Consider the following 12,331-nt stretch of genomic DNA (forward strand, 5'->3'; position numbering starts at 1 on the left):
AGACAAGAAAACCTTTATGAGTGCCCGGTGGAAGAAAGGTTACAATCCGGACCTGGCATTCATATCCTCTCAACACTTTTCAAACTTTGAAAGGACTGTAGGTGAGCCTATACCGAAATCTCAACACAGACCTATTACCATCACCATCAAACCAGCTGTTAAAGCCCTCGAATCAAATGCGATACCACGATTCAATTTTAGAAAAGCAAATTGGGAAAACTTTACTAAAGATTTAGACAACGAGATCACCAATATAAAAAGTGACCCACAGAGATACGACGACTTTAGAACACTCATATGGAAAGTTGCAAAGAAAAACATCCCCAGAGGATGCCGAAAAAGTTATATTCCATGTCTCCAAGATGAAAGCAAGAAACTATATGAAAGATACATTGAATCATACAAGGTGGATCCTTTCAGTGAAGAAACCCTAGAACTGGGTGAAGAACTCACATCAATGATAGCCGATGAAAGATCAGAAAGATGGAAGGAATTAATAACCTCCACCAATATGACCCTAAACAGCAAAAAGGCCTGGACTACAATTTCAAAACTGAATAATGACAAAAATACCCAGACAAGAGTGGCTGCAGTAACACCTGACCAAGTAGCACATCAGCTTCTACTGAATGGGAAACCAGCCAAGAAAGCACGAGGCCAACTAAAAGCCCTGAAACGTGAAATGGACAAAGCCCTCAAGGATAGTGAAGATCATCTTGACTCTTTTACCCTGGAGGAGCTACTAGAGGCCTTGTCCCATCTGAAGGCAGGAAAAGCATCTGGACTGGATGGAATCACAACTGAGATGATTCAACACTTTGGCCCGAGAACCCTATCCTGGCTATTGGACCTCTTCAATGTATGCACAAGGACAAACAGGCTGCCAAGTGCATGGAGGAAAGCAAGAGTAGTCGCCCTACTGAAACCGGGGAAAGATCCAAAATCCAAGAAAAGCTATCGCCTGATCTCCCTCCTGTGCATCGCATACAAGCTATTTGAGCGAATGGTTATGTCCCGCATGTCACCCAGTCTAGATGAACAACTGTCTCCAGACCAGGCTGGATTCCGACCAGGACGGTCAACATGTGGTCAACTTCTAAACCTTACACAATTCATAGAAGATGGGTTTGAGACAAAACAGGTCACTTTCACAGTCTTCGTCGACCTCACTGCAGCCTATGACACAGTGAATCACAAGATCCTACTCCTCAAAGTGGCTAAAATGATAAAGAATAAGAACATTGTAAATATTATCCAGTCACTTCTCGAAAACAGGCGCTTCTTTGTTGAAATGGATGGCCGGAAGAGCAGGTGGCGCACCCAGAAGAATGGTCTTCCCCAAGGATCAGTGCTGGCTCCAACACTTTTCAACATATATACAAATGATCAGCCTGAGTTCCCAAATATCCGCCGATTCATATATGCTGATGACGTATGCCTTGCAACACAGGATGTGTCCTTCCAACCAATCGAGAGCAGACTGACAAATGCCCTAGACACCCTTACAAAGTACTACACTAAAAACTCACTGAACGCCAACCCAGGGAAAACACAAGTGTGTGCATTTCACCTCAACAACCACCAAGCCCACAAAAAACTTAACATCAAGTGGAATGGCCAGACATTAGAGTACAACTACCACCCAGTGTACCTCGGAGTGACGCTTGATCGGACTCTGTCCTTCAGAGAACACGTGAGGAAGACCAAGGCAAAAGTGTCCACGCGTAATGCCCTCCTTGGAAAGCTGGCAAACACGAACTGGGGAACTGACCCTAAAACTCTAAGGACCACAGCATTGGCCCTCAGCTACTCAACTGCGGAGTACTGCTCAGCTGTATGGGCCCGATCATGCCATGCCTTCAAGCTAGACCCCGAGCTCAACAACGCCTGCCGGATCATAACGGGCCAGCTGAGAGCAACACCATTACCACTGGTCTACCGTGCAGCAGGAATAGCCCCACCACACATCCGGAGGGAAACTCATGCCCAAATACAAAAATACAAACAGGAAATGGACCAGAGACACCCCCTTCATGACCACAATTGCCCCAAAAGCAGGCTCAAATCAAGGAAGAGCTTCCTCACAGTAGAGAGCCTTCACCCAGACCACTCAGCATTCTTCCGCCTGGACAAATGGGTAGAATGGGACAAGACAGCAAACGATGCCCTCCAGCCCCCAACAGAAAAGCTCCCAGCAGGCACAGACCTCAAGAGAAAAGAATGGGTGGCGTTGAACAGAGCTAGAGCAAAGGTGGGAAACACCGCCACCAACCTCTTTAAATGGAAAATCTCACCGGGCACTGAATGCCCATGCGATCACCCCAGACAGACCATGGACCACATCCTGTCTGAATGCTCGCTGGGACCTCACTGCACCAATGCTGACCTGAGGGAATGCAACCAGACTGCCCGGGACTGGCTGACTCACTGGCGCGACAAGATATGATGAGTAGTAGTAGTACATAGTAGTAGTAAAAGTAGTAGTAGTAGTAGTGGTAGTAGTAGTAGTAGAAGTAGTATTAGTAGTAGTAGTAGTAGTAGTAGTAGTAGTAGTAGTAGTAGTAGTAGTAGTAGTAGTAGTAGTAGTAGTAGTAGTAGTAGTAGTAGTAGTAGTAGTAGTAGTAGTAGTAGTAGTAGTAGTAGTAGTAGTAGTAGTAGTAGTATAGTAGTAGTAGTAGTATAGTAGTAGTAGTATAGTAGTAGTAGTGTAGTAGTAGTAGTGGTAGTAATAGTAGTGGTAGTAATAGTAGTGGTAGTAATAGTAGTAGTAGTAGTAGTAGTAGTAGTAGTAGTAGTAGTAGTAGTAGTAGTAGTAGTAGTAGTAGTAGTAGTAGTAGTGGTAGTAGTAGTAGTGGTAGTAATAGTAGTGGTAGTAATAGTAGTGGTAGTAATAGTAGTAGTAGTAGTAGTAGTAGTAGTAGTAGTAGTAGTAGTAGTAGTAGTAGTAGTAGTAGTAGTAGTAGTTATTGTAGTTGTAGATGTAGTTGTTGTAGAAGTAGTAATAGTAATAATAATAATAATAATAATAATAATAATAATAATAATAATAATAATAATAATAATAATAATAATAATAATAATAATGGTGATGATGATGATAATAGATGATGACGATGGTGATGGTGATGAAGATGATGATGATGATAATAATAGATGATGATGATGGTGATGAAGGTGATGTTTAATGTTTATAAATTCCTACTCCCCCAGGTTTACAAATGGGCAAGACGGTCAGCGACCAATCCAGGCTTCATGAGCAAACAGGAAAAACCCTTGCTGGTAACAACAGAGGTCACCTTGCTGGACCCCAGTGATATGTAAGAATTTATCTGGTATCCTATAGATAGTTCGAAGATGACGTCACTCAGGTCTTTGTTATGTTTTTTTGCCATCCGCGTTTATGAATAATGCTCACTGAACTGTATTAACCCGACTGTAAACGTTCATGGATACACACAGTTTTGTTTGTTGGTCCGTTATACCTCCGGATGGCAATGTTATGAGCTTGTTAGTCAAGCGCATACTATCTATCTATACTTTATGGCCAGTTTAATGGACAAGTGGACATCTCGTATACGTATTAAAAAGGGTTTTTTTTTCCAAATTTTACTTGTTCACTATTTTTTAAGAAAATATTTATTTGACCACTTCGATTTAGCCTAAAGACCAATCAAATTTTTTCCAATATAAAAATTTAAAAATTCCCTTTATTCATCCCATATGGGAAATTTGTCTCTAGGGTAATCTATTCCAAGGGAAGACTGGAATAACTCAGGCGTGAGCCGCAGTGCAGTGGCGCAAATTGAGCTAGGGCGAGGTGACTTGCTCAAGGCCACACAGCGCAACGGCGGGTGAACGAACTCGGTACCTTTCAGTTTCAGGTACGAAGCAAAAGACCGTACCGCTGAGCCACGCTGCCCCTAGGTATAACAGTAACTTGTGGCAATGACATGACATGCTGAAAGGAACCATAGCTCAGTCGGTAGAGCACTCACTTCACACGCAAGGGGACCAAGATCGATCCCGTGTGCAGTCGGGATTTGTTCTGATTCCCTTGCTTGTCCATCCAGGTGTGATTGGGTAGCTGGGTCTATTAGATCTGGCGGAAAGTACTTTGTGATTGACTAGCGTCCTATCCAAAGTGTAGCAAGCGGGTGGTTGGATGGGAGCATCACCCTTGAATCATATACCTATGATGTTCGCATGGGTGTACGATCCGATAGTGATGTCGTTTCTTCTTCTCTTTACTAGCCTATCCTGCTTCTTTGGATTGTGATTGTATTTTTGACAGGGGATATTTTTTTTTCTGTAAATCTTCTGCCTGTTTGTTCTTGGTTATTTATAATTTAGCTTATGATATCTTTAGGTTATGATTTTGATTTACATTTGTACTATTTTTGTTAGATTGCTTGTTTTTTTTTTTGTTTCAGCGGTCTCTCATATAACCTCAATTGTGTTGGAAGAGACCTAAAGCAACAAACAAACAAAAAAGTGTAGCAAGCAATTTCTTTTGTCCATTTCACTTTATAGAAAATGGGATTAACTCTGGTTCCATGGCCCTAATGGAACTCCTCGAAGTCCCAGGATTGAGAGTTTTTTTGTTTGTTTTTTTTTTCCAAAATAAAGTCATTTAAATCGATCGTCTTTTCAAGGACGCGTTTTTTGTTGGCCAAATTTTTAAATATGGATTCTTCCAGAGTACGTCTGAGTAGTTCTTCCATCCTGGGGGGACCTGCCCAATCTTTTTTTTTTTTTGTTTTGTTTTTTTAATAAGATAAGATTGGTTTATTGCTTTAATGTAACATAATTTTTTCATAACTATGTGTATACAAATTGTACAATCAATATACCCACCTTCAGAAACACAGGTCCAAGTAATTAATTATAGTTATAATAATAACAATAATAGCAACAATAACAACAATAATACTAATAACAACAACACCGGCAACAATAATAATAAAAACACCAACAACAATAATAATAATAACAACAACAACAATAGAAATTATAATAATGATAGAGCATATAAAATTAGTGATAAAAGTACAAAAAGTATTATAACAGCCACGTTATCAAAAACAGGAACCATAATATCTAATAATAATATCAACCACAATAACTACAACAACGATAATAACAACTACAAAAACAGTAATAATAACAATAATAATATTTTATTTTATTTTATTTTATTTTATATCAATTTTCTGATCCTCATATCGGTTTAATATCGCTAATGGATATTTTTTTGGGCCATATTTGATTTTAGAGATAACCATTTTTCCAACGAGAATCAAATGATTTATCCACATACGATCCGATTCATTGATTCCGGGATAATCAATCAATCCCACCATTACTTTTTGCAAAACTGTATGTATTTGTTTCCCTATCTTACTGTTAACTATGCTTTCTATCTCCCGCCATACAGATTTTACTGATTTACAATTTTAAAAAAGAAATGCTCAGAATAGTCTATTTTTTCACAATATTGACATTTATTTGAACTTGCAACTTTCATTTTATGAAGCAATATATTGGTAGGGTAAATATTGTGCATAATCTTCCATTGTAAAATCCTTAATCTTGATTCTTTTGTACAAACATACGGTAAAATCCAATGTTTTGCTTGTAACTCTACGCTTTTTTCCCCCTTAACATGTTCTATTGATCCTTCTCCTCTAACTTTTGGTACAACTCTTTTCTGGAGAGATTTTGAATAATATTGAAATTTTATTAAATCTTCTGACCTGCCCAATCTTTGATATTGTCTAATTAATGTTATCCTTGTTATTGTTCTGGGCGAGGTTCCTGACCTCCCATAGTGGGCAGGGAGGTTCATACTGTGTCTTCTATCCCCTTATGTCTGTTTTCCAACATGCTTTCTGTCTTTGTCTTGGAATGAGATTACTTGGTTTTGTCCTGGCCCTGGCCGGATATCCTAGCTGGGAGGGAAACAGTCAAATGTATAGTTAAGAATTTTGGGAGATGATCTTTTTTTTTCTTGTAAATCATCTCTCTGTTATGCACTGTATTGTTTTGTTTACATATTATATATTATTTTTTAAACATTTGAGTGTATCCCTCTTAGTTGGGACCTGGGCTTGTGTGTGGATGAGACTTTTAGGTGATCTCAAACTCAGTACTTTGATAGTGTGCTCTTGGAATCTACATCTGTTTCCTATTTGAACCAATCCCCCTTTGTCTTACCTTTTCTTGGGCGCTTTAATTGTAATTCTAGAACTTTTTACTATCACATTTTCTTCCTTTTTACTGGCGCTGATATGACCTAAATGTGTTGCAAGCGCCGTAAAAACCCTTAAAAACAAAAACAAACATGGTTGGTATGGGGAAAAAAATGCTCTAATTAACTCACTCAACCCTAACACCGACTATATCCGTAGTACCCCATGCCTATTTATTACATTTTTCTGAGACAAATTATAGGCGTAGTATCAAAGCTAATGGTTTTAATTTTTACATATTAATGGTAGTTGAATAAAACGATCTATGTACATGCTCATTTTTAATACATTTTTTCCAATTTTGAAAAGCAGCAAAAATCTCTAGGATTGAGCGAGTTAATGTGTTGCAAGCGCCGTAAAACTCTTAAAAACAAAAACAGTTTGTTATTATTCCAGGAAACCAACCAATGCAGAATGGCGGTATGACGAGGATGGGAACCGTGTCCGAGTGGCCTTGAGGACTGGTAGAATCATCCCCTTGTCACACAGGGCCCAGCCTGACAGTGAGGATTTCATTGAGATCGGCTCTTATAAAAGTAAGTGTTATACTATAGATAGTTCGAAGATGACGTCACTCAGGTCTTTGTTATTGTTTTTTGCCATCCGCGTTTATGAGTAATGCTCACTGAACTGTATTAACATGACTATAAACGTTCATGGGTACACACAGTTTTGTGTGTTGGTCCGTTATACTTCCGGATGGCAATGTTATGAGCTTCTTAGCCAAGCGCATACTATTTATAGAATTGAATTGGATAGCAGTGGGGGGAGCTGGCTGTAGTCTGGGATCGTGAAAATACTAACGAGAAGGTGAAAATGGAAAGGTTTTTATATGGGAAAAATACAGACAATGAACGTCCATCGCCTGAATTGTTGACATCAAAAGCCTTTCCATTTTCATCTAATAATAATAATAATAATAATAATAATAATAATAATAATAATCATAATAATAATAATAATAATATTAATAATAATAATAATAATAATAATAATAATAATAATAATAATAATAATAATAATAATAATAATAATAATAATAATAAATAATAATAATCATAATCATAATAATAATCATAATCATAATATCATAATCATAATATAATATAATAATATAATAATAATAATAATAATAATAATAATAATAATACATAATAATATAATATAATAATAATCATAATAATCATAATCATAATAATAATCATAATATTCATAATATAATAATAATAATATTCATAATAATAATAATAATAATAATAATAATATAATAATAATAATAATAATAATAATATAATAATAATAATAATAATGATAATGATAATAATAATAATAATAATAAGAATAATAATAATATAATAATAATAATAATAATACAATAATATAATAATTATCATTATAATAACTATACATTAACAATAATTTGCTTGCCTGCATACTCTCACAGTTACCATCAAGTATGCAAAAATGTCAGTAACATGCAACCCCGTATTACTGATGTACCTACGTATTGTGGTAACAATAGAAATTGGTGCACAGGTAAAACTGACCTTGCAGAGATGCCAACCTAGCCTTTTGAAAACCCATATTTTAAAGACCAAAAACCTGTATTTTAGGACAAAAACCTGTATTTTAGGACAAAAACCTGTATTTTAGGACAAAAACCTGTATTTTAGGACAAAAACCTGTATTTTAGGACAAAAACCTGTATTTTAGGACAAAAACCTGTATTTTAGGACAAAAACCTGTATTTTAGGACAAAAACCTGTATTCACTGCGCCGTGCAGAAATCGATATCAGTGCGAACAATAGCCAGGCAAATTATCTCAAGAAATGACAGAAAGACACAAAGAAAATAAGTTCTTCTGCATGAAAACACTTTTCGTGTTGTGATCGTAATGTCGTGGATTTTTCACTTCAACCAAATCCCGAATGTTTCTCTCTCCATCATTGTCTCGGAACCAAAGATGGCGTTCATTGTAATACTATTCAACAGTCGTAACGTCACTTCCTTCCTAATGACGCATGGTAACTTAGTAACACTGGCTCTAAACTATCGGAACAATGGCGGACGCCCGTATGAAATATTTATCCGGTGAGCATAAAGGGTAACCAGAGGAAAAAAAACCCATAAATTTGATCATGTTTTGACTTTTACACATTCTGATCACAAGGCATATGAAAAGTTCTAGCCAGCATGAAGAATAAAAAGTAATGATTTTCTTTGTTTAGAACCAAGATGACCGCCGTTGCCGGGAGGCGTGACATCAGACTATTGAATCGTATTGTAAACAAAGGGACCGAGATGGCAGGCGATAAATAGGCGTTAAACTATTGTTTAAAATTGCATAATTTTTACGAATATATACAACTATCCAAATGAATGAATTCACAACATATAAATTTAACACAGTTCCGTTTGAAAATATAGAATAATAATAATATAGAATTTAAATCAAATTGAAGTTGATGGGCTCAAGTGATCAACGCTAAAAGTGATCACGTGACGCAGCGCTTCCTCCTAGTGGCTCCTGTCAGCATTAAAGTAGACGGAATAAATCTTTGATAAAAATTAAAGTCCTTTAATGGGTACAATAACTACAACAAAGCTGAGATTATTCAAAAAGCTCCAAATTCAGAGGCAAAGTTTCCCCTTTGAGGCAAGGTTTCCCCTTTGAGGCAAAGTTTCCCCTTTGAGGCAAAGTTACCCCTTTGAGGCAAAGTTTCCCCTTTGAGGCAAAGCTACCCCTTTGAGGCAAAGTTACCCCTTTGAGGCAAAGTTACCCCTTTGAGGCAAAGTTTCCCCTTTGAGGCAAAGTTACCCCTTTGAGGCAAAGTTTCCCCTTTGAGGCAAAGTTACACCCTTTGAGGCAAAGTTACCCCTTTGAGGCAACGTTTCCCCTTTGAGGCAAAGTTACCCCTTTGAGGCAACGTTTCCCCTTTGAGGCAAAGCTACCCCTTTGAGGCAACGTTTCCCCTTTGAGGCAAAGTTACCCCTTTGAGGCAACGTTTCCCCTTTGAGGCAAAGCTACCCCTTTGAGGCAAAGTTTCCCCTTTGAGGCAAAGTTTCCCCTTTGAGGCAAAGTTACCCCTTTGAGGCAACGTTTCCCCTTTGAGGCAAAGCTACCCCTTTGAGGCAAAGTTTCCCCTTTGAGGCAAAGTTACCCCTTTGAGGCAAAGTTACCCCTTTGAGGCAAAGTTTCCCCTTTGAGGCAAAGTTTCCCCTTTGAGGCAAAGTTTCCCCTTTGAGGCAAAGTTACCCCTTTGAGGCAAAGTTTCCCCTTTGAGGCAAAGTTTCCCCTTTGAGGCAAAGTTTCCCCTTTGAGGCAAAGTTACCCCTTTGAGGCAAAGTTTCCCCTTTGAGGCAAAGTTTCCCCTTTGAGGCAAAGTTACCCCTTTGAGGCAAAGTTTCCCCTTTGAGGCAAAGTTACCCCTTTGAGGCAAAGCTACCCCTTTGAGGCAAAGTTTTCCCTTTGAGGCAGTTTCCCCTTTGAGGCAAAGTTACCCCAGTTGACGGTAATGGAAGGTACGTTGTGGAGAATTTCATCTCACAACTCAAATAACTAAATATTGATCCTCCATAACTGCTGCCTCTTATTACGGACCGTCCGTAATTGTTACGGAAGTGTAAGGACAATACGATTCAATAGTCTGATGTCACGCCGCCCAGCAATGGCGGCCATCTTGGTTCTAAACAAAGAAAATCATTACTTTTTATTTTTCATGCTGGCTAGAACTTTTCATATGCCTTGTGATCAGAATGTGTAAAAGTCAAAACATGATCAAATTTATGTGTTTTTTTCCCTCTGGATACCCTTTGTGCTCGCCGGAGAAATATTTCATACAGGCGTCCGCCATTGTTCCGATAGTTTAGAGCCAGTGTTACTAAGTTACCATGCGTCATTAGGAAGGAAGTGACGTTACGACTGTTGAAGAGTATTACGGACTTAGGGAAATAGAAGAAATATTACTGATACAAATGGTCGCAACGTTAAATAAAAAAATAATTTATTTTGTTTTCATAATTTACCGCATGCTACAATGAAAATGTGTAGAACTTGTAGCAGATGTAGTTTTTACATGGAAAATGGACTTTGATTGAGGCTTGACCTGCATAAGTAGTAGGCCTATATAACACGGTAAGTTTATTTTACATACATAAAAGGGTGTATCTATCGTTATTTTTGTTTGCTTTAGTATTACTGACATTTTACCATTAATTACTGATGAATTTTGTATTTCTTACTGAATTTGAAATTTTCAAGTTGGCAGGTATGATCCTCGTGACTTGTTGAAAACGATTCCCTTGTTTGTACGGCTATGTGGTCTCGTGGTATGACACTCGCTTTCGGATTGGAAGGTCCTGGGTTCGAGCCTCGCTCGGCGCATAGTTGAGTCCTTGGAAAAGGCTCTTTACTCACATTCTCTTACCGTACTCAGGTATAAAATGAGTACCTGGCCGTTAGCGTTGTCTTTGTCCGAAAAATTGTAATATCGCCTGACAGGCGTCATGTTCTGTCCTACATGTTAAATGTTGCTGTTGACCAGGGACCCCTTGTAAAGCGCTTTGAGCACATTTTAGTGGATATTGCGCTATATAAAAGCTCAATTTTTTTTTTTTTAAAATTTCAGCACAAAGTTGTGACACAGACGAGAAAGAATTGCTTCAAGTGACATTCAAGCCATCTTTGAAGTCATTTGAAGAAGACATCATGGAGTCCATGGGAATCAAAGAACACAGAAAAAGGGCTCCAAATTTTTACTATTAAAATTATTTTTTATTAATTTGTTGATTTAAATAAATAATAAATTGTTTTGTGTGAATAAATTAGAGCCAGATAATTTGTGTGTTTTTGTTATATTATTTTTTCACCACGGTAAATCGTTCTAGTTTATTTATATCGAAATTTAAAACAACTACTGTATAATAAAATGGAAAAGAGGCTTCTCTTTAATTTGCGATAGTTGATGATGTGGATTTTCTAGTTTTCAGTCATCATTTGTTGTTGACAAAGTAGGTACCACAAGCCAATTTTTCAAAGTACTCAGAAGTGAATATAGTGACATATTCATACAGAAATTGTAAATACAAGAACAACAAACTTTATTTGAAAAAAATCGAACAAGAAATAAATGAGATATGAATTTTTAAAGTTTTATTCGGAATTAGTATTTTTTTTGGTCCGTTCAGACGTCAGTTTTCTGTCACAAAGGAGAAACCTTGAAACAATCACATCGTCTGTATTCATAAATTAAATTGAAGTCTCTTTTCCATCTTATTGTTTTTTTTATTAATCCAGAGCTGCCAACTTGAAAAATTCGTAATTTCCAAGGGAAAAAAAAAGAAAAGGTCACTATAAATAGCTTTAGAAAAAAATAATTTTCGAAATTGGGGGAGAGATGCCAGCAAGAGGAGACATTAAAATTGAGCTTGAGCTTTATATAGCGCAATATCCACTAAATGTGCTCAAAGCGCTTTACAAGGGGTCCCTGGTCAACAGCAACATTTAACATGTAGGACGGAACATGATGCCTGTTAGTTAAGGCGATATTACAATTTTTCGGACAAAGACAACGTTGTTAACGACCAGGTACTCATTTTACATCTGAGTACGGTGAGAGAATGTGAGTAAAGAGCCTTTTCCAAGGACTCAACTATGCGCCGAGTGCGAGGCTCGAACCCAGGACCTTCTGATCCGAAAGCGAGTGTCATACCACTAGACCACATAGCCGCACATGGCAGCCAATCAACTTCGGTCAACAACCTGCTTAACACAGCACACTCACTACTTTCCACCTGTCCAACATGTAGACCTACCTGTGTGGTAACGAACCCGAAACCGCAGAGTTGAACAAAGCATTGTGACAAAACTTCCGGGCAGGTTTGCGACAGTGGACAAGTGCGGTACGGAATTTGATGATTGGGTCGATCGTCATAACATAGTAGTGTGAGCACCATTAGAAGCTGTTGCCATCAGCATGATCCAAAAAAAAAAAAGCTCCAAAGTCGTGAATACAGGATCTAAGGAACTAACTTTCCTTTTCAACAAGATTTATTGAGTCAAAGAAGCGAATGTTGTTCTGTA

The 12,331-nt window shown here is 37.6% G+C and overlaps 1 protein-coding gene across 1 annotated transcript in view; it reads left to right on the forward strand.

Moving 5' to 3' along the window:
• LOC144966141 (large ribosomal subunit protein uL24m-like) overlaps positions 1 to 11,087 on the forward strand; it is a 63,131-nt gene extending 52,044 nt beyond the window's left edge. The window contains exons 4-6 of the mRNA XM_078902256.1: positions 3,211 to 3,317; positions 6,645 to 6,784; positions 10,878 to 11,087. Coding sequence (XP_078758382.1) covers positions 3,211 to 3,317; positions 6,645 to 6,784; positions 10,878 to 11,014 — 384 coding nt within the window. The 3' untranslated portion in view covers positions 11,015 to 11,087. The remainder of the gene's footprint in view (positions 1 to 3,210; positions 3,318 to 6,644; positions 6,785 to 10,877) is intronic.
• Positions 11,088 to 12,331: the final 1,244 nt, after the last annotated feature.

This window comes from Berghia stephanieae, chromosome 2 (genome assembly GCF_034508935.2).
Source record: "Berghia stephanieae isolate SIO BIC M18660-M18661 chromosome 2, UCSD_Bste_1.3, whole genome shotgun sequence".
In the NCBI taxonomy this organism is placed as follows: domain Eukaryota; kingdom Metazoa; phylum Mollusca; class Gastropoda; order Nudibranchia; family Aeolidiidae; genus Berghia; species Berghia stephanieae.